Genomic DNA, 21570 nt, shown 5'->3' on the forward strand with positions numbered 1-21570 from the left:
AAACCGAAACCGATTACACCGGTTACATCATCCGACCCTCCAAACCGGTTATGATCCGAACCGGTTTTTTTATAAACCGGTTTTTTAGCTTAGTGAAAAAACCGGATCGATTTTTATCCGATCCAGATCGGATTTAAATCCGGCTATGTGCATCTCTACTGGTGCTCCTCTCTTTGAAATCACTTTGCACGCCTTGCCTCATAGTGTTTAGTTCCATAAGTCGAGTTATACCACGAGGAATAGACAGAATGGCTTCCTAAAGAACATTTTATTAATATTAGCGTGAAATGTTAACTGTCCTCTAATTATTGAAAGAACATACAAAAGTATAACACTTTGAATAATCTTACCAAATGATTTTGATTGCAAACGCCACAAGAAAAACGTCGTTATGCGTCAACTTTCATGTTAATAACGTTTATGTACCAACCAAAAAAAAAGTAATTATTTGTTCACGAAAAAAGAAACCTAATGTATTATTTGAACTCTTCTAAAACCCCAAAGAAAAACACTAGTTGGATTTAATTGGAACAAAATGAAAACGTTCTTCAATTTGTGGTAATTACATAGGGAATAAATAACACCGGATGATGAAAAAGGATATTTGAACTTTCGTCAGTCAGTGTTGGCTCAGCTTGCGCTTTTAGGCCATCTTGTTCTTCATCCTCTTGCCTTGCAATTTTAGCACTGCATGGAAAAATGTAATTATATAATAAATGAAGTGCAATTAGGTATACATCTTTAAAGTTGATTAATGAACAGGTTCGGGATCAACATACAAATGCTAGCAAGTGATTTATTTTTAATAAAGAAAAACGGGTTCGGGAAATTTTACTAACCTTCTTCTTTCCTCTTCCCTTATCTCGTCCCAGTTTGCCTCCATGTCACTAACATCATCATCATCACAAACCGGATATCTATCAGTGCTGCAATGGAGTAATCAAATATTAGAAAACAATTTGAAACATTTAAATCAAAATACTGAAAGCAACAAGTGATTCACTCTTCCAGTTAATAAGACATACCTCAGATTTCAATGAAAGGTCCAGGAGGGAGAAACATGACAGGATGGAGATCTTACCGGAACATATTTCTAATCATCAATAAAGCCTTTTCATCTTCACTTAATTGCCTTTTCTTCGGTCTCTGTACATTTGACTTCATTTGAGAATGTGACGTGACTTGCTTCACTGGCTTGTTTGCATGTGGCTTTGATGATACCGGAGGCCTTTGGGGCTTTGATGATACTGGAGGCCTTTGTGGCTTTGATGACACCGGAGGCCTTTGTGGCTTTGATGAAAGTGGAGGCCTTTGGGGCATCATTTTATCCTTGCTACGTTCTTGTGATCCCCGTTTCTGTTCTAAGTTATGTCTTGAATCAGACGAATGCACTTTTGATGGAGGTGCTTTGTGAGCACTGGAAGGGAGATTCCTAGAAGTTGGTGCAGAAATTTTCTTCACCATCTTTGCGATAGGCATCTTGGAAGGAGGCATAGCTTTAGGGCCAACAGGCCGGCCATACCCAGTATCGCTGCTAGAACCAGCAGGCCGGCCAGACCCAGTACCATTGCTTGAACCAACTGGATGGCTACGCCCAATAGAATTGTTAGCACCAGCAGGCCAACCAGGCCTGATGCCATCGCTAACAGGCCGCCCAGGACCAGGACCATTGCTAGCAATAACAGGCCGGCTAGAACCCATACCATTGCAAATACCAGGTCGGTCAGGTCTCATACCACTGCTAAAACCAAGCTGCTTTTTAGAATCCATTGGCATCCCATTTGATTTATTGGCAGAAGAAGACTTGTAGGTGCCAGCTTTAGATTGCAATTGACCCCTCAAAGGAACTGATTGCCTTTCATCATGGGTGCCTTGCAAATTTCTGCCAATATTGTTGTTGTTGTCCAATGGCTGTTTGCTTTTTGGCAACTTTTGAGCTGATCGCACCTCTTCAAAAATCAATTTAAAAATTTGTGTAAGTTGTCTTCGATTTAAGCTTATGAGAAAGAAATTAAATTTAATGCAGTTAATTAGTAATCTACCAGATTTTGGAGTAGAAACATTTCGAGGTGGAGGATCTTTTGAAGAAGTTGGAACCCCTGTATCATCTGAGAGAAATGAGTAATCTCTTGCAACCTTAAGTTCCTCCACTTCCTTCTGAGCTGCACAAGTCCAGAAAATGAAAACATTAGTTACCACATACCAGAGCTCTTTCAAAAGATAAAACCAAATTAGAAGTTCTAAAGAGTAAATACCTTATTTGGAGGTTTGAGTGTCTGGCCATGTTGGGCTTGTTTTGGTTCAGCACTTTTTGAAGCATGGTTCTTTTTACTCTACAGAAAATCGCAAGGTTGTCAATACAAATTCGGAACACCAAGTAAAACTTGGAATCCTTCAATCAGTTAAAAAAAATCTTCAATGAAGGTTACGAAGCTATTAACAAGCAGCATCACATATATATAATGGGCGCAAAATAAGTGAAACAACAACAACAACAACAACAAAACCCTATTCCCATATACAATGGGGTAAGGGGGAGGTAGGGTAGTAGGCTGCCCCAACGCCAGGTTGAAAGCAGCTTCCGTGAAAGACCTCTGGCAGTCAGAAAATTAAAAATAAAGATAGAATGCAATGCATGTATAGTTAAATAAATAAATACATAGTTAAACAGTGTTAATAATGCAGTCTTCAATATGCGCGTCTGTAAATGGGAAGTAATCCCTGCAAATAAATCCCTGCTTAAAACTCTCTGCGATAGACAGAAACGTAAGAACCGACAAAATTTAAAAAGAGTAAACATGAAGAGAATGATACACAGAAGTCGACGATAGCAAACTACGAGAAGGAATAAATAAAATGGGTTAAAACCTAAACAAAGGCAACACTACTCCGCTACCCTAGTTCTAAGCCTCCATAATTTCCAATGACAGAAACGTATAAAAAGTAAAAGTCATGTAAATTACTACAAAGACATTAAAAGAAGACAGAGATGATACACCCTACGGATGTGACCCGCACTACTCGGCTACCCCGGTCTTAAGTCTCCATAATTTCCTATCAGAGGTCATGTCCTCGGTAAGGTCTAAATCCTTCAAATCAGATCTCAAGCAGTCCTCGATAAGTGAAAGATTATGAATATTAAAACCTGACTCCATCTCAAAGCATTAGGCATGCATACTTGGGAATGTAAATGAGACACTTATGCATGGAAGCTACTCAGGTCCGGCTCAATAAAAAGTCTCAAAATTTGGCTTGTACATAACCAAGTCAAACTCAAGTACTTGTGCATGCTAAGGTCAATAATCTTAATACTCAAATCAATTCACTTGCAAGCCAGATGGAACTTTTACATTTTAATATATATTTTATTGTTTTTAATTAATATTAAAAACTTTCAACTCAAACTTGAGTCAGCTTGGCTTGATTAAACCGCTATGCATACTACACTGCAGGAAAAGTGATATACTCGGTTGCAAAACTGTGACATATTTTAAAAACTGTGAAAGATATGGTATAATTATCTAATAGAATAAATAATAACCTCAATAGGTTGATTGAGTTCATCAGATTGGAGTTCGCATAACCATGCATATCAATATAAACACAAAAAACATATATAAGGACTTCACATTAAAAAATGACTTGCTTTCTTGGATAACTCTATTAGAAATAACAGGCTGAGAAGGGCCAGAAAAGGATCCAAAGCTGCAGGACGAAAACATTTGTAAGCTTATTTAGAATAATTACAGTTATGTAAACCTGGAATCGACATACTTAACAAGTACCATAAGTATTGGAAGAAAAGCATTGGTATATTCTAAAATCATGAATCCAGAAAAGTGTTCAAGTGTAACAAAACTTCAACAAAAGAAAATCATTCTGTAAAAGGAAGCACATCACTCACTTGTTGTATGGAAGCTTCTAAGAAGAAGCTAAAGCACTTTGCTTCCTCTTTCGTCTGATAGAGTCTTTCAGCCGCTGTCTTAACTCTAGGTGTTCCAATTCTTCTTGTGTAGGATGTCTGGTTTCTTCTTCCTCTTCCTCTTCCTCTTCCTCATATCCCTCTCCATCTTTTTCCATAGCATCCTCATCTTGATATTCCCCTTCCATATCATAATCATCATAATCCTCAACTTCCTAGATAAAAAATAAGAAATTTCATTAGCAAGAGAGGGAAGAAAGGCCCACATTCAAAAGAAAATGACAGATAATAAACAACTAAACTTAAATTAACTAACGAAGGATACAAAAATTCCCGGATCATGAAGAATGGATATAAAATATGCAAAAAACAATGCTTAAGTTTTATCATTTTCTATAAAGTGAGCAATACACTTATTTCTTCCTTTGAGTAGACTTACTTCTCTATCATATCCCCTCATTGCTCAAGCAAGCACCAATTAACAATAATGGTTCTTTATCGCCTTGAATGAACTTATCAGAAAAAATGTGTGATACCTGAATATCAAACAATCAACAATGTTATTATGTTAATGATTATTGGAAAAATAATGAAATTTTGAAGAAAATTAAATACAAAATTCCTCAATTCTTCTTATAATCTACTTCGTGACTCTAATATTAAGCAATATTCAACCTCTATTAATTTGAATCACTGACCTTCATATTATTTTCTAAAAATATATATATATGAAGTTTTCTGAAGAAAAATTTGCAATTAAAACCCCTAAATTATTTCGGAAACAATGACTATGAAAAACCACAAAAAACCCTAATTATTTCGCAGAAACAGATTCGATTACCCCCAAAGTTGAACAATCTGAAAACGAATCTGTCAAACCTGGTTTAATATCAACCAAATTCGATAACACCGATTCGGTCGATCCAACCAAATCGGTTCCGGAAAGTGGTTAAAAAAGAAAAATACCCAAAACATACGTAAAACGAAATTAATAGATCGGAAAGAGTCGACACATAAAACCTTTAATCGGATCGAAAATCAACGAAATCCACGATTTTTCAAGCGAAAATCCTAAACCAGCGCCTCGAAAGATAGATTTGGATCTGGTTCGAGGGAGAGAAAACGAACCGCAAGTCTTCGATATCCGGAAGTATTGGAGGAATTAGGGAATGATAGGCTTAAATATGAAGGGAGAAAGAAGGTCCCAGAAACGAAAGGCAAAGGGATTGATTCTATCATGCGCTTTTGGATATCAAGGGCACACTTCAATTTTTCCAAGTTCGGTGAGTGAGTCGGTAGTTAACTCGGACCAAGTCCTGATTGGGCAAAACTGAGTTTTATTTTGTAACGAATTTCTTAAAAGGAAAAAAGAAAAGATATTGATCCGGCGCGAAAGATGGCCGTTTTAACTGATACATTCAGAACTGGAAAACCTATGAAATGAAACTCGCGACTCTAAATTATCCTTCCCAAACAAAAACGAAATGAAGAAATCCATAACTTGAAACGGTGCGTTGGGAATATAAAATACGCTGCTGTTCTCCCACTATATTTTCTTCTATCAATTGACCAACGTATAGATCTTTTCAAATCGGATTATATGTGTATAGATGTATTTACGTCATTTCACACTTAATGTAGAAAACGTGCTGAAATTTAAAATTAAGATCATAATACTTCAATTCATCATGTTTACGGACGACATATAAAATTCCGACAACGAACCTCAATTCAGCCTTTAATTATACAAACAATATGTTTTAGAGATTAAATTGAATTTTGTTAATATTTCAAGAATAACATGAATTTTCTAATTTCTAGTTCATACGTGAAATTAAAGTCAAAATATATCTACTGTTGAAATATGGACACAAAATAAGTTAGTATTCGTCCTTAATTTTAAATCCAAAAATTTAAAGACTATTTTGTAAAACATTGCTCTTTGGGAGGTCAGAGGCTAAAATAATTTTAGGGACTTAAATGCAATTTTCAAATATGATCAGTCTTTTTTTTTTTTATGAATCAATTCTTTTTTTCTGGATGGATCAGTCCCTAATCAGTTCATTCATCATCCTTTTCCTATGACTAACTCAGCCCCTGGTTTGCGTTAGTTGTTAGCTAGTTTCCGTAGTTGGTCATTGAAGTAATGTTGTATACAAAGTTCATGTTTGTTAGTTAAGAACGATGAAAGAAGACGACGAATATTTTTCAAGTTTTCCTCTATTTAATTCTTGAATGCAACATCATATGTCTAAAATAAATTAAAATATGAAAAGTTCATCAACATAACTTCATGTTTTAATTCTGTTAATATTTTCCTTCTTTGGCCGGGAGCATTCAAGTCTTTTCCCCTGCTATAGATAGTGTCTTATATTATAGATCAATTTGTCGTCATTAACTTCGCTCCCATGTCCTTATTGATGGTGGTTTGTATGAATTGACCGAGGAAAATGACGTACAATCTGAAAATTTTATATTTCATTTATGAATAAAAGATTAGACAGAAAAAGACGAAGGCTACTTCATCTATGAATTGAAACTGGAGTAACATAACAAAACGTTTTATATATGAAATGGAAACCCAACAAACGACTACATCTTTATAATGCTAAAACTCTTATTTCTATCACATTCATTCTCTTTATGCAAATCGGCTGACCACACTTTCTTCCCTTTGCATTAGAAGTTTGGACCAGCTGCCAGGATCTCCTCGGTCAGCTTCTTGTCTTTGCCAATCTTGTAATTAGTGAACGTCTCGAAGTTGTTCTTGAACAGCCCGGCCAGTTTCAACAGCGTCTCCTACGCCTTCTTATCGGCCCACTGCAAAACAATAGCCAAATACATCAACACCGGTAACATGTTGAAAGAGATATAGTTGAAGAAGCGACTACTTACGGTGTTCTCAAGATGCAAGATTTCGGAAGGCACTCCCTCAATCTCAGTGGGGATGTCTAGCCCAAATACCTCGGTTTTCCGGTAAGTTGCATTCAAGAGGCTACCAGAGTCAATGGCATCAATGATTTTTCGAGTGTACGGTAACTTAATGCGGTTTTCAGACCCATAGAGTAGAGATTGGTTAAACTATTCTGGGAATTACGTTAACTTTTACAATAGCTTGCAATGACCGGTTGTTACCTTCCACCTGACCAGCCACCGTTGCACCATGCTTCAGCATTTTCTCGGCGAGCATGGCTGCATACTTGGTGGGATGCAACATAATGAACGCTGCACCAAAGCAATCTGAGAATGTTGCTATTGGCTCCTTTATACCATCTTCTGTGTATCATCAAACAAGTTCAGTCGCAAGCTGCAAGAAGCAGATGCCTCGATAAAATGCAGCAGAAAGACATAGAACCCTACCAAAGCCGTGTAGCCACTAATGAAATGGTACATGGTTTGAGCCAGACTCAGCTTGCTCACAGGTGGAAGGACACCAATGGCATCGCATGCCAAAAGTACGACATTCTTCGGGTGTGGACCGACACATGGTATCTTAGCATTGGGAATGTATTCAATCGGTAGGCTGCACGAGTGTTCTCTGCAAGCAAAGAAAATCAGTGTTAAAGATTACGTTTATTCTGTAAATCAGAATAACATTGTTCATCTTATCCATTGGTGGTGGCTTCACTGAACCAAGCAAGTTCCTAATGTAAATAAAAATTTTCAGATATTTTTTTTATAATATCTGTACCTGTAACTGATTTGTCGTTGTAATCACCTCCCTTGTATGTTCATCAAAAACTACATTTTTCAACACTGCATAAACAAAGAATTCAAAAGATCAAATCGAGCTTTACAACTGTTTTGCAGTAGTTTGATCAAAGGCCAGAGAGAGCCATAGAATTTTGCCAGTGCCAAACTAAAGGCATTCCAGATATCTGGCTCCTTGTCCCTTGAAAGATCAATGCACTTAGCATAACAACCACCTTCAACGTTCGACACACCATTATCACTCCAACAGTGCTCATCAACTCCAATCAGATACCTGTTGTGATCGGTATACAGAGTGGTCTTACCGGTGCCTGTTTAAGAATCATTGAAGTAAACTCATTAGCAACATACATCTCTTTTTTTTCACGAAACAAATGCGATAAGGATTCAAGTACAAAGTTAGGAGAACACATATCGGTTTCTGGGAGTAGCACCGCAATACGACCTCGATCCAATTATACTATACCTGACAGTCCAAAGAAGAGGGCAGCGTCTCCATGTTTTCCCATATTGCAGCCAGAATGTAAGGAGAGGATTTGACGCTTGGGCATGAGATAATGCATGACACTGAAAAGACCCTTCATTTCCCCGGCGTACTGGGTGCCGAGGATGACCATTTCCCTCCTAGCAAGGTTAAGGTCTATGCTAGGGGAGGATGTCATGTAGTGTGTATAACGATTACACGGGAACTGTCCAGCATTGTATATAGTGAAGTCCGGAGTACCAAAATTCTCCAGCTCTTCAGGACTGGGTCGGATACACCTGTAACCTGCCCAATTATCCAATTGTACACTAAACTTTTACCATTTTTGTTCATCTTATTGCCTCAGGGAATTCTATAGGGATGATGAAACTCAACACATTATAAAATTTTAGAAACTTGTCTGGGATAGACTTAGACCTGTGAAACAAAACAGAAAAGGGGGGATTATAAAATTTTAGAATTGTTTAGTTTTCGCTTACATGTGCATGAACAACGAATGATAGGCTCTGGCAGAGACAATCCGGACTTTGATTCTGTTCTTTGGATCCCAGTTCATGAATTGATCATTCACAAAAACCTGTAACAATTTACGTAATTAGAATCAATATTATGTAAGTAAATGAACAGCAGATATTACATTTTGGTCCTATTCTTTATTTAGCCATTTTGGCCCCCAAAATTTTATTTTAGTACAAAAATTTCTTAATGTTTCATCGAATAGTCACTTTATCCTTTATTTTTATTTTTAGATTATTTTGAACTTCAATATTTCATTTTTAGGGTGAAAAAATCCATATTTTAAAAAGTTAATTGTTTGTTAACTTAAAGATTTTTATTAATAGAAAAGTCTTTTCGCTTAAAATGAAATAGAGAAAATAACCTCAGTGACCGAAAATGCCTTATAATATACGAATTTAACCAACTTTTTTTGGATTTGTCAAAATGACCAACAAATTCGCAACGCGATCTCAAATTCGCAACGCGATCTCAAATTCGCAACGCGATCTCAAATTCGCAACGCGGACTCCAATTTCGCAACCCAGTTTCCAAATTCGCGTTGCGATTTTCCAAATTCGCAACGCGAATTTATAAATCGCAACACAGAAGTCAAATTCGCAACGCGAAAGTCAAATGTTTTTACGCGAACACAATATTAATTTCGCAATACAAATGTAAACAGTATTATCGCAAATCATCTCTAACCTAAAACCCTAAATCACAACTCATCCCCATCTCCATCTCTTACTCTCTACGGCGACATCCGTCCCCATCTCCGACGAAATCCGTCTATCTCCATCTCTCAGAGCAACCCTCACAACCATTCACGGTCAGAAATGGAAAATCAACCACTGAGGGTTAGTTTTTTTAATCTCTTATTTTTATTTTGAAATTTTTGTATTATTATTAGATTTTTCTTATATTGATGATAAATTTACTGGTAATTTCAATATATATAGATTAACCATTTCACTAAGATTGCTTAGTAAATTCATTCGGTTGCTGCCAATACTGCTAAACTGTTTAGTCTTTAACCCTGTGAAGTTAGTATTTGTCTTTGTTTTGTCTTTTTGTTGAAGAAACCCTAAATCGCAACGTGAAAATGAAAATCGCAACGCGATTTTAGTTTCGCGTTGCGATTTTCATTTTCGCTTTGCGAATTTAAGTTTCAGAAACTTCTTTTATTCTGAAAATTGAAACTTGAATGAATTGCATTACTTCAACAAAAAAAAAGACAAATACTAACTTCACAGTGTTGCTAATTTAAGTTTCAAGAATAAACTACTACTCTTTATGTTGTCCTTGAACCTGCACTAAACTTATATGTTGTCCTTTTAAATGTTTATATAAGTGCTTAGTTCTAGAATGTTATTTGATGCATTTTGTGAACTATGATGGAATAATGACTTGGGTGAATACCGTGCTAGTTTGAAATATATTTGGTTTTGTTTTCACTGTTTAATATCATGTCTGTTTATAGTGTATAATAAGGAGTTTTTGGTATATCTAACTGTATGTTTATTGTTTTTGTAGAAATTTTTTTCGGTTGCATTGACCTTAAGGAATAAATTAAGCCTAGCCACTAAAATTGCGTCGACGCTTACACCTCTACAAAGAAAATTGTTTGAGGATACTTGCTTCGGGCCATGGTTGAAAGTGCAACATACGGGTGGAGATGCTATATTGACACATTTGTTTCTTCAGACCATAACTAACGATCTACCCGAGGGGATACAACGTGGTGATGAGGAGATACGGTTTCATTTTCCTCCGGCACATACTTGTTTTGGGCAGGAGGAGTTTTGCTTAATCACTGGTCTACGCTTCGGACACGGTGATGTAGGTCGATACACTAGTCATATCGCCCGCCCATCATGGTTATCTCGGATTTTTCCTGAGCTGGCAAAGTCGAAGCCGATTTTACACGTCGATGACTTGAAGAGATTATTTGATAAAGATGGTTTTACTCGGATGGATGACCCTAATGTTGTCCGAGTATTCCATTTATTACTTTTGCATGCCGAGTTTTTAGGCAAAGAGGGCAGACAACCTATCTCCGAGGACCTAATATTATTGGTAGAGGACCTAAATGCATGGAACCTGTTTCCGTGGGGTTCATATATATGGAAAGCTACCTGGAAGAAGTTGTCGTCTGCCTTTGAGGACCGAAAAAGTTTGCAAGGCGATGGTTCTAAATACACTTTGACATGCTTTACTTGGGCCTTTAAGGTAAGAATTTCTATATAATATTTCCAAAATTATAATTAATTATTTAACAATTACTAATGTTTGTGTATTATATTGTTTGTAGATTTGGATATTTGAGGTTTTCCCTAGCATACGGACATATGCGATAAAAAGATCAAATGATATTCCTAGGGCTATTACCTAGAAGAGGATCTGCATGTTGGATTGGGAAGAGTTACTCCCATATACGACGATGAATGATGTAAGTTAACACACAAATAATACCATATATAAACAAGTTATTACTAGTACAAGTTTAACTTTGTTTGAGCTTTTATATTGCTAGGAGGCCAACTATCCATTACAGAGGCTGATAACCACAGAGGTTGAGCTTGCCATTGATTGGTGGCAAGCTAGTAAGCGGTTTTTTGATGGGACGGATGATGAGCACCCCCTACTTCGAGAGCCATCACATGATCGGGCCGATTCTACAGCTCGAAACCCGGAGCCATCACCTGATCGAGCCTCTTCTCTACCTCTACCATCACCTATTCCATCACATCATCGAGCCTCTTCTCCACTATCACCTCATGATAGGCGACCGGCAAAGAGGCCACGACATATATCTCCCTGTTCTCCACGTCGGTGCTTTGCATCATGAGGTCGGTACTTTACGTGAAGATAATGGTGCATGGCGTGATGAGGTTCGATCTTCACGTGGTAAGGTGGATTTTTTACGTGATGACAATGGTGCGCTACGCGGTGAGGTATCTACTTTACGTGATGAGGTTGCCGCTCTACGCGAGATTGTTTCATTATTGCAGAATGAGGTTCATACTCTACGCAATGAGGTAAATTTGTTTAATACTATACTAAAAATGCAAATAACCTTTTTTCGGCATTATTTATTTATTTATTTACTGATTTATGTATTAATTTATTTTCAGTGGCCCGATAAGGTAGATGTTTTACGTTGGGTTTTTCTTGGACGACGGGGTTCACGCATCAGACGTCGTGCACGTGCCATTACGTCTCCGTTCACCCCACTAGTGCCAAGACTCCGTAAAAATAAGCCTGATGCACCTCCTATCATTCAAGAGGCCCCTCTCATCATCGAAAAAGCCCCTCCCACCGTTCAAGAGGCCCCTTTCATTGTTCAAGAGGTCCCGCCCGCCGTTCAAGAGCCCGATTCACATGGCGTCATATGTCGACATATTGATAAACCCCCTCCTGTGCCTGATATAATAGATGCGAGTTGGCTTTCGTATGTGTTACCGGTAAGTACCATTCCTCAGCATGAGAGAGAAACACTACCGGAAACAATTACGGATAATACCCTTTGGGCTAAGACCGCAGTTAATTTTTATCTACATTAGCGGAGCAAGGGGTGTTATTCTGACCTATGCCAAATCGACGATGCTTTTCATTTGTTTCTTGATCGGTCTTGGTGGGGTATTTTATTAGGGGTTGAAGATAATGGCTATCTCGAAGGGGTGGTAAGTCTTATATTCTTCTTATATTGCATTTTGATTAATTTTTTTTAAATTATTAATAAATTCACTAATATATTTATTTTTTTATAAAACAACATATTGATGCATGGGTGTCACGTCTTCTAATAATAAAGAAATTGAGGAAAAGAAATACTTGATGGACTATTATGCCGACGTCTTTTCACGCAGCTCACTTGAAGGATCAGAGAGATGCTTCATATGCGTTGGGTAATGGAAAAGCTAAACTTTATCCTGCGTGGTGAGAGGTCGATAAGGTTAGTATTTATTTTTTTTGAATATTTTAAAGGTTTTCATAAATTTTATTTGATGTGCACAATTATTTATGATTGCCGGTGTTTATCCCTGTTTTGAAACGTCGTCATTGGCTTCTCGTCGAGCTTCAGCTCTCATCCCTGAAGACAATGGTATATGACAACATGTTGAATTACATATCATTGTCTGATTTGAGAGATATTATTACAAAGGGATGGAGCGATCATTTGGCTAAATACTTGAATGCGGTTTATTATTGGACAAATTCTGGAAACAAGAAGCCAAAGAAGTTCAAAATTACAATGATCAGAGACGAGACTGCGTCACAACAAACGCAGGGAGCCAGATGGGATTGTTGTCCTCTCGTATGCTTGTGCTTGGAACGTTTGACGATAGGAAGTAAACAGTATCTACCTCCCACAGATAGAGATAGAGGTGCAGTAGGCTTGTGGTTTCGGCATTATATGGCCAGATTGATATATACGAGATGCTGCCTACCTGCATCCGCGTGCTGAAAGTGTGCATAAACAATTGGTAAGTTTGAGCAAGTGTTAACATAGATACTCTTTAATTGGTTTGAAAATATTTGGTTAAGTACCTAGAATTCAGTAATTTGCTGTTTGTTGGTTTTAAATGTGTAGAAAGTGTTGTTTGAGCAAATGTTTGGTTTCTGAAGGTTAATCCTGAAGTGAGCTTCGTGAAATTGATGTATTTGTGCATAAACAACAGTCTGGGGTACACTTTTTTTGCTTTGTTTAATTGAATTTTACATTTAAAGTTGATTTGTTTAATTGATGAGGAAATAAGATTTATTTTTTGATTAATTGATTTGCAAAAGTTGATTTGTAAAAGTTGATTTGTTTAATTTGATGTGTAAATAAGAATTATTGTTTTGCATGTTTAATTGATTTTTAAAAGTTGATTTGTTGTTTCTAAAAAATTCAATCTACATTATGTTTGAAGGCAAGAAAGACCTGTTGAAGGTACAAATTCGCAACGCAAAAGTTAAATTCGCAACGCGAAAGTCAAATTTGCAACGCGATTTTCGATTTGCGAATTTGGCTATCGCAACGCTTATTTCGCGTTGCAAATTTGACTTTCGCGTTGATCGCAACATACAACATCAAGGTATATACAACATCAAACACATTCCAAGCTATAAATACAAGCTAAGGACACTTGAAGAAGCAATAGAACAACTATCCAAGCAATCAAACACAGGAGAAAATCCCAACATGATAACAACTGAACAGATCATAACAATGTTCAAACTCAAGTTGTAGATTTTGATTTCCTTTTGCTTGGCACCATATGAGATTTGGATTTTGATTTTCTTTTTCTTGGCACCATATGAGCTTTGGATTTTGATGAGCATCGGAAGCATTTCGGACTTATGATTTGGGTGGTACTCGGAAGCATTTCGGACTTATTATTTTTGTTATTATTACAAGTTGTAGCCCTCAATTATCAGGATTTTTAGTTACTATTTGTTGCATTTCTCGTATACCACCCAGATCATACGCCCGAAACGTTTCTGATGCTTTAAAGTTGACCAAAAATTATGATGGTCGGGATTTCCCTCGCGTTTAAAGTTGAAAAAAAAAATGGAAATTAGGAATAATCAATGATAACATGCATATTGGCTTGGTCTAATATTTATAGTGGAGCCGAAATTTATATTGAAATTCAAACTCAAATTTAAATTTAAATTCAAACTCCAATTACATATGAAATGAATTTAAAATGCAGTGTTAAATTGAACATGGAAATCGCATAATTGATTCATACTGTTCAAGTAGCATGCTTTATGAACCATCAAGCTAAAAGACAATATTGATTGAGAACAAAGCTGAGTTGTGAGTTGATGGGGTTGTCACACTTGTCACATGGTTAAAATAAAGTATTCACATGGAAGAGATAGATTGTTTTGTTATACACAGCCCATCTCATCTGAATGAAAATATACATACAATATAATCAAACCAAAACATACATACACAACAAATTTATACATAACAATGTTCAAAAAATGTACCCATAAAAATGAAATTAATCCGATGAAAAAGGGTTATTTCTAACGAAGTCCGGAACATTATTTTCCAAATAATGTACCCATAACAATGTTCAAATAATGTACAACATGAAAGTTAAATTCGCAACGTGAAAGTCAAATTTGTAACGCGAAATAAGCGTTGCGATAGTCAAATTCGCAACACGATTTTCGGTTTGCGAATTTGACTTTCGCGTTGAACGAAACATACAACATCAAGTTATATACAACATCAAACACATTCCAAGCTATAAATACAAGCTAAGGACACTTGAAGAAGCAAGATAACAACTATCCAAGCAATCAAACATAAGAGAAAATCCCAACATGATAACAACTGAACAGATCATAGCAATGTTCAAACTCAAGTTAATAATGAATGTCTAACTGAAAATGTATGCATTCACACATAAAATACACATAATACAACGTTTGCATTTAAAAATCACCTAAGTTAATAAGTCCCAAAAGGTGAAGCCGGTTGTGATTTTTTATTTTTATTGCGATTTTGATTTTCTTTTGCTTTGCACCATATTAGCTTTAGATTTTGACGAGGATCCATTTTTTGGTAGAGGAAAAGATGATTGTGATGGAACTGGTGATCCACATGTCAACCTTGTATGACCAATTTCCTTGCACCGACTACATATCGATATCCTCTTCTCTTCACCCTTAGACGGTATACGATCGTGATTTTTTGGTCGGCCATGTAGACTGCTGTCCATGACTGGTGGCAAAACTGTTTGTCAGTCATCTGGTATATCCCACTTAGAAGGATGTGGACATGGGTAGACAATCTCGGCATAAGTATGTCGATATACTTCTGTAGTGTAGCAATCCATAGCGTATGCGCTTGAATCATCTTGGTTTAGATGAAGAGAAACTTTTATAACATGGCGACACTGATAACCAGATGTTTGCCATTTCTTACAACTACACGTCTTTACATTTAGATCGACAAGCCCATTTAAGTTATTATCCAATACTTCAAACAAAGTGTTTGAACATGGTTTAACTCTCCATGGCGTTGACTTCACAACACGTTTCGTTATCTTTTTTTAGTCCATGGTGTAACACGACGTTCCAATGTTCCTGTAAATTTAAATAAATAATACTTAGTAAAATATATGATAAGTTACAAATTTAAAGAAATAATACCTGCATGGTTTCTTTTCTTGTAGTACCACTGTTGAATAGAGGCTCGAAAAAACTCCATTAACATAGTAATAGGTAATTTTCGGGAATGACGACTTAGAGCGTTGATTGATTCTGCACTATTAGACGTCATGAAACCATATCTTGCTCCAAGTTGATGTACTCTTGACCATCTTTCAAACCCAACATCTTCTAGTGTTTGAGCACATTGAGGCAAAACACGTCTTAAACAATTTATATGCTTATTAAAATCCACTTCCCGATAAGCTTTTACAGCCTTCCAGTATGTCCATTTGTGATTTTTTATACCAGCAGACCTTGATTTTAGATTTATGTACAAATGAACACCACAAAGTCCATGAAAAGCATCTGGGAAACACCTTCTAACAGCGTTGTCAATTGAGTTTTCCCTATCGGATATGATTGTCAGATTGCTAATAGGACCTATGCAATCCCTAAGATGCCCCATAAACCATGTCCATAAATCAGAGGTTTCAGATTTGCCAACCCCATAAGCTATTGACATTATCCCATTGTTAGCATCCATGGCTACTACTAATAAGTTTACTCCAAGGTATCGACCTTTCAAATGTGCTCCGTCAACTATAATAACTGGCGCATGCAAGTAATAAACGAACAAATCTACAAAATCATATACACAAGAAATATAATCATTTAAATGTGAAATGCATGCAACTAACAAAAATGAGTCAACAAAATTATAATTATTTACTAATCGCAGCACCAATGGCGATAAACAACAACTCAAAGCGTCCATCTCTATCTGTTTTGATATGAGTTACCGACCCAGGATTTTTCAGCTTTAAATTGTGACAATAAGTCGGCAGTTAGGAAAACGATGCTTCTGGCGACCCCCTCAACAATTCCAAGGCATAACATTTGGCTCTCCAAGCTTGAGAATATGAGATACTAATCTTGAACCGAGCATTCATGTCAGTCATAATTTCATGTCTCTGATATACCCTTCCATTCAAAAACATTAACTCATCCATAAAACCACCCAACACCTTTTTGTTTGTCTGTCTATGGGGAGGAAAAACTTGGGTTCTTGAACATGTATGTTTATCAATAAAAGTCCTAACTTGAAACATTTCGCAATCTTTTATCCTCTTTGCAATCATACGCCACGTACAGTTTTTTTCAATCATACATCTTGTTTCAAAACGATCTTTGCTTGATTTGTTAACTTTTAGTTGATAGCCATCTTCCACACATTTCGTATATAAAGCTATCTTCAAGTCTTCCTTTATATCAAAACAATCTTCTTTCTTGATACGAATAACTTTTGTGTAACAATCAACTGCTATCTTGACCAACTCTTCTTCCGGTATTTGAAGTAATTTTGGCATATTCCAGTTATACTCCCGTGGCATTTTCTTCTTTTTCCTTTCTTCGGGGACTTCTTGTTCTTCTTCTTTTTCTTCAGGGTTATATGAATTACAGAATGGATGTTCAACATGTTCATTCACAGTCGTAACTTCATCCTCATTATCATCAACAACATCTTCCTCGGCAACGGCTGTTTCATCATCAAAATTCGGGTATTGACCAATATCAAAATCATTACATGCAGGGTCTGTTTCTTCTTTCATCACATCATCAAAATCCGAGTATTGACCAATATCAAATTTTGAATACTGACTAGTACTCACAATTTTTTCTGTTGGCTCATAATCGTCTAACTGGTCAATACGAAAACCGAAATTTGGTGCTGAAAGTTGATTGAGATTTGGATTAGGAAAAGGTTATGGGTTTTGAGATTGTGTTTGATATTGTGTTTGGTATTGGAAATCTGGTGAAACAAAATTTGCTTAGTGATGAAATTGTGGTGGAACCATTAAATTTTGGGTTGAAGAACTTAGTTGATTACTACCCGCTACTGACCAAACTTCACTAATTCTAGGTTCAACAACATACAATGTAACATCATCTTCTTGCGAAACACTAATGTAAGCAATGAATCGTTCAACATCTTCATTGTCGGTTAACAAATAAGCTTTACCTTTTCTCTGATAAGATAGCCTAAATCCACTTAGAGGCTCTAAATTTAATTTCTTTGCAACACGTAACATTAGAGTTTCATAAGTTAACTTTTTTAATGATAGTTTTAGTTGAAGATTCATGGGTAGAGGCACATACTGTAAAACACCATGAACATTCTCCCATGACCCTCCAAAACACAAATTTATCCAAACATGATCAACATTAGATGATTTCATTCTACAAATTGTAAATTAATTTACTAAACAAATGAGCTATAAACTAGATATTATCACTAACTTAGAGAAAAACATACCTTTATTAAGTTGATAGTTGATAATTTGGGAGAGAAATCATTGAAAAATTATATAGAAATAAAATTATGTAAAAAAAATTAGAGATGGGGAAGGATGTCGCCGAAGAGAGTGATAGATGGAGATGGAATGAGTTGCGATTTAGGTTATGAGTTGATGCTGCTGCGTTGTTATATACCCAAAACATTTGTGTTGCGAAACTAAAACATGTTGCGAAATTAAATTCGCGTTGCGAATTTGAAATTCAGTTGCGAATTTGAAATTTTGCGTTGCGAATTTGAAATTTTGCGTTGCGAATTTGAATTTGTGTTGCAAATTTGACTATCGCGTTGCGAATTTGACTTCTGTGTTGCGAATTTGGAAAATCGCAATGCGATTTACATATTCGCGTTGTGAAATTGGAGTTCGCGTTGTGAATTTGTTGGTCATTTTGGCAAAACCAAAAAAAATTGGTTAAATTCGTATATTATAAGGCATTTTCGGTCACTGAAGTTATTTTCTCAATGAAATATATGGGCTAAAATACTAGAAAAAAATAAATTCTATTCTTTAAGCAAAGCGAGGAGGTTATGACAAAACCAAGAGAAACGGTCCCACAAAGCCTCATCACCAGTAAGCCACACCCCAAGCCAAGGTCAAAAAAAATTACTCATTTAAGCAATAATGAAATCAGGATTTTACGTTAGAAAAGATAAAGTTATAAAATTTTGACAGGTTAGATCTATAAAATTAAGAAATAAAAAATAGATTTTTAATAAAAAATATAAAATATATAAAAATTAAAAAAAAAATACTATCCCACCCACTATCTTGATGCAAAGATAAAGTTACTTCTCCCAATGGGTAAGGATGTCCCTATGATAAGTTGTTGAACTAAAAGACGAAAATGATAGCATATGATCATAAAAGTATGGTTTTCAGAACCGGATCGGTTAGCGAACCGGTCATACTACCGGTTCACTAGTTCAACCGGTCGAACCGGTTCGACCGGTCGGAAGAACCGGACGACGTCATAATTATTTAAAAAATTAAATAAAAATACCAAAAATATTTAATAAAAAATAAATTTTTATATCACAATTCATATTCAAAGCAAGTCATAACATAAATAAGTTAAAAACCATAAAATCAAGTGAAACAAAATGATTCAAATTAACTACAACATAATATTTAAGGTAAAACATATTAAATAATAAATATAATTAAAAAATAAATTTGTGGCTAAAAAATCATAACAAAATTATATTCTTTGGTTTAATTTTTTTTTTAAAATAATCTCATATGGCTAAGAAACATAGAAGATCATCCCAACTAACTTCTATAAATAATAGAGGTAATTTGACATTCAAAATCATGGAGCCTTTTGGTAAGCATTGAGTGAATTATTCTTTCACTTCAATCAAACTCGAATTTTAGGCTTCAATCGAGGTTCTAAATTTTTTTTGAGTTCAAGCTTTTTCGAGTTCAAGTTTCAATATTATATTACGAGTTCGAGTTAAACTTCATAATTTTTAGCTCGTGAGTTGAATCGAGTTGAGCTTACTTTTAAATTTTTCAAGTTCGAGTCGAGCTCAACAATACTCGAGTTCGACTTGGCTCGTTTAACAAACGACGTCGTTTGGTTTAATTTAAAAAAAAAACAAAATTGCCGGTTTTTCCCGATTTCTTCTGATTTTCAGCCGGTTCGGTTTGAACGGTTCAACGGTTTCAGCCGGTTTACTAGTAGCGGTTCAATCGGTCTAAATTAAACCGGACTAGACAACGATTCCCGGTTAAACTGGTTGAACCAGCCGATCCGGTCCGATTTTCAAAACAATGCATAAAATAAGATAAACAAATAATTTATTATGAAAAAGTTAAAGCAAAGATTTTATGTAAAGATATTTCACTTTGTCCAGGGAATTCAAGTAATCGACAGCTCTCTCTGTTCACCTTTAAGGTGTGCTCGTCCATTTCGATGTTGGGTGATCCCCTGTCAATGTCATCCCCAAATCATCAGCTTTTTTTTTGTTTCAGTGAATCGAATTAACAAACACTGTATACACACCTACTTTCCCCACCAAAGCTCCTTTTGGGTGGTGTCATCGATAACAACCCTCTTCTCTCTTGGGGACCGCCCGGTTTTGGCTCCTGATAGGGTTGCCAGCGCACCGGTTGATGTAATGAAAAAACCCTTCTCATACTTTATCGCCTGCTCATACAACTCTGCACCAATTCCAAAAACAATCCATGATTTTTACTTGATCAGATAGTTATTTTTCGAGGGTGAATGGTTTATGTTTATTACGTACCAGAAGGGGAGAGATTGTAGAGGACATGAGTGAATTTCAAGGAACTGTCACTGACGCCGATCGTTGGTGCCTCCACATGGTGGTGGTGCGCCACGAGTGCCACTGCTTGAACCTTCCCTGCCGGATCTCCTCGCACCACTTTCGGCTCTGTCCCTCGGGTCAGAGACGCCAAAGATGCACTGCTCAGAAAAATCAAGAGTATTACGAAAATTACTAATCAAAATTTAAAGATGCCAAAAGTAAATTATATTTATTACATTCATAATCAAATTATTCATAGGGATTTAGAAATTTAATAATGGGTCTAAAATTTTAATTTGTTTAAAAAAATATATATAATAGATATGTAAAAAAAAAATCTATTTTACTTATAACACTAAGTTAAATTTAACTATTTTTTTCAAAACAATGAAATCTTTTGGGCATCCGCCCTGTAATTATTAACTAATGCTGTCATATAAATTATTGATAGGGGGTTTCTTTTTGGCTGTTGTGCAGGTGCAGGTGCAGGTGCAGGTGCAGGACGTTTACCTGATGGACTGGAGCTGTTGGCGCTGACCTCATCTTCGGAAATGATGGCAAAGGCACCCAGGGAGCCGTCTAGAGGCGTCGTGGCGCGGATCTCTTTTTTTTTTTTTGCAAAGCATAGTACTAAATTGCGACAGCAGCTCGCATTATAACGTTTTTTTAAGGTCATCGTGACGTATTATCGGCGTAACACGATAAAAGAATCGTATCACAATGGTTATGGTCCAAAATCGTTATGTAACACCGCATCACGCTATAAATTGTGTCGCAACGCCGTAATAAATTTTAAATTATCTAAAATATAAAATTACATAGATGAATTTTTTTAATTTAATTCTTAAAATTGGATTATAAATATATATCATTAATAATATCGTAATAGTTATGTTTAAAATTAGTTACTTAAATTTGAATTAATTAAATTATTTATTAATGTTATTTTAAAATTAAATTAATTTAAATTTAAATTGAATTTTTCTCATATCTAAAATTGGCCTGATCAATTTTAGATTAAATTTTTATATTAATATTAAGTATCATAGTTATATGTTTATTTATTATTATATTGGGAAATAATTGATAGACAATGGAGTAAACAACTTTATAATAATTTACTTTATACTGGTATGTTATAAAACTTTTAAATTTAAATTGTGATATATT

At 35.8% G+C, this 21570-nt stretch overlaps 2 protein-coding genes across 2 annotated transcripts; both read right to left on the reverse strand.

Moving 5' to 3' along the window:
• Window positions 1-530: 530 nt before the first annotated feature.
• Window positions 531-5344, reverse strand: LOC120195595 (protein SPT2 homolog). Its single transcript, XM_039197570.1, is given in 11 exon segments — window positions 531-687; window positions 840-926; window positions 1082-1228; window positions 1310-1949; window positions 2043-2162; window positions 2204-2210; window positions 2256-2333; window positions 3567-3705; window positions 3905-4137; window positions 4362-4458; window positions 4943-5344. Coding segments are annotated over 10 exon segments (1611 nt in total). The 5' UTR covers window positions 4383-4458; window positions 4943-5344; the 3' UTR covers window positions 531-548.
• Window positions 5345-7433: 2089 nt separating this feature from the next.
• Window positions 7434-21054, reverse strand: LOC120195597 (phosphoenolpyruvate carboxykinase (ATP) 1-like). The gene is made up of 9 exons (XM_039197571.1): window positions 21043-21054; window positions 20911-20933; window positions 20380-20558; window positions 20140-20293; window positions 19978-20060; window positions 8100-8402; window positions 7720-7944; window positions 7614-7678; window positions 7434-7460 (listed from the first exon to the last, which is right to left on the reverse strand). Exons 1-9 carry the CDS (start codon window positions 21052-21054, stop codon window positions 7434-7436), a joined length of 1071 nt encoding a protein of 356 aa, XP_039053502.1.
• Between the last annotated feature and the right edge of the window lie 516 nt (window positions 21055-21570).

This window comes from Hibiscus syriacus, unplaced genomic scaffold (genome assembly GCF_006381635.1).
Source record: "Hibiscus syriacus cultivar Baekdansim isolate YM2019G1 unplaced genomic scaffold, ASM638163v2 tig00117016_pilon, whole genome shotgun sequence".
Lineage (NCBI taxonomy): Eukaryota > Viridiplantae > Streptophyta > Magnoliopsida > Malvales > Malvaceae > Hibiscus > Hibiscus syriacus.

Excerpts from the sequence above, each read along its gene's own strand:
- LOC120195597 (XM_039197571.1), bottom strand. Across the intron at positions 20,294-20,379 it reads CTACAATCTCTCCCCTTCTG|AGTTGTATGAGCAGGCGATA; the intron begins GTACGTAATAAA and ends GAATTGGTGCAG. Across the intron at positions 7,679-7,719 it reads CAAACTACTGCAAAACAGTT|TGTTGAAAAATGTAGTTTTT; the intron begins GTAAAGCTCGAT and ends TTGTTTATGCAG.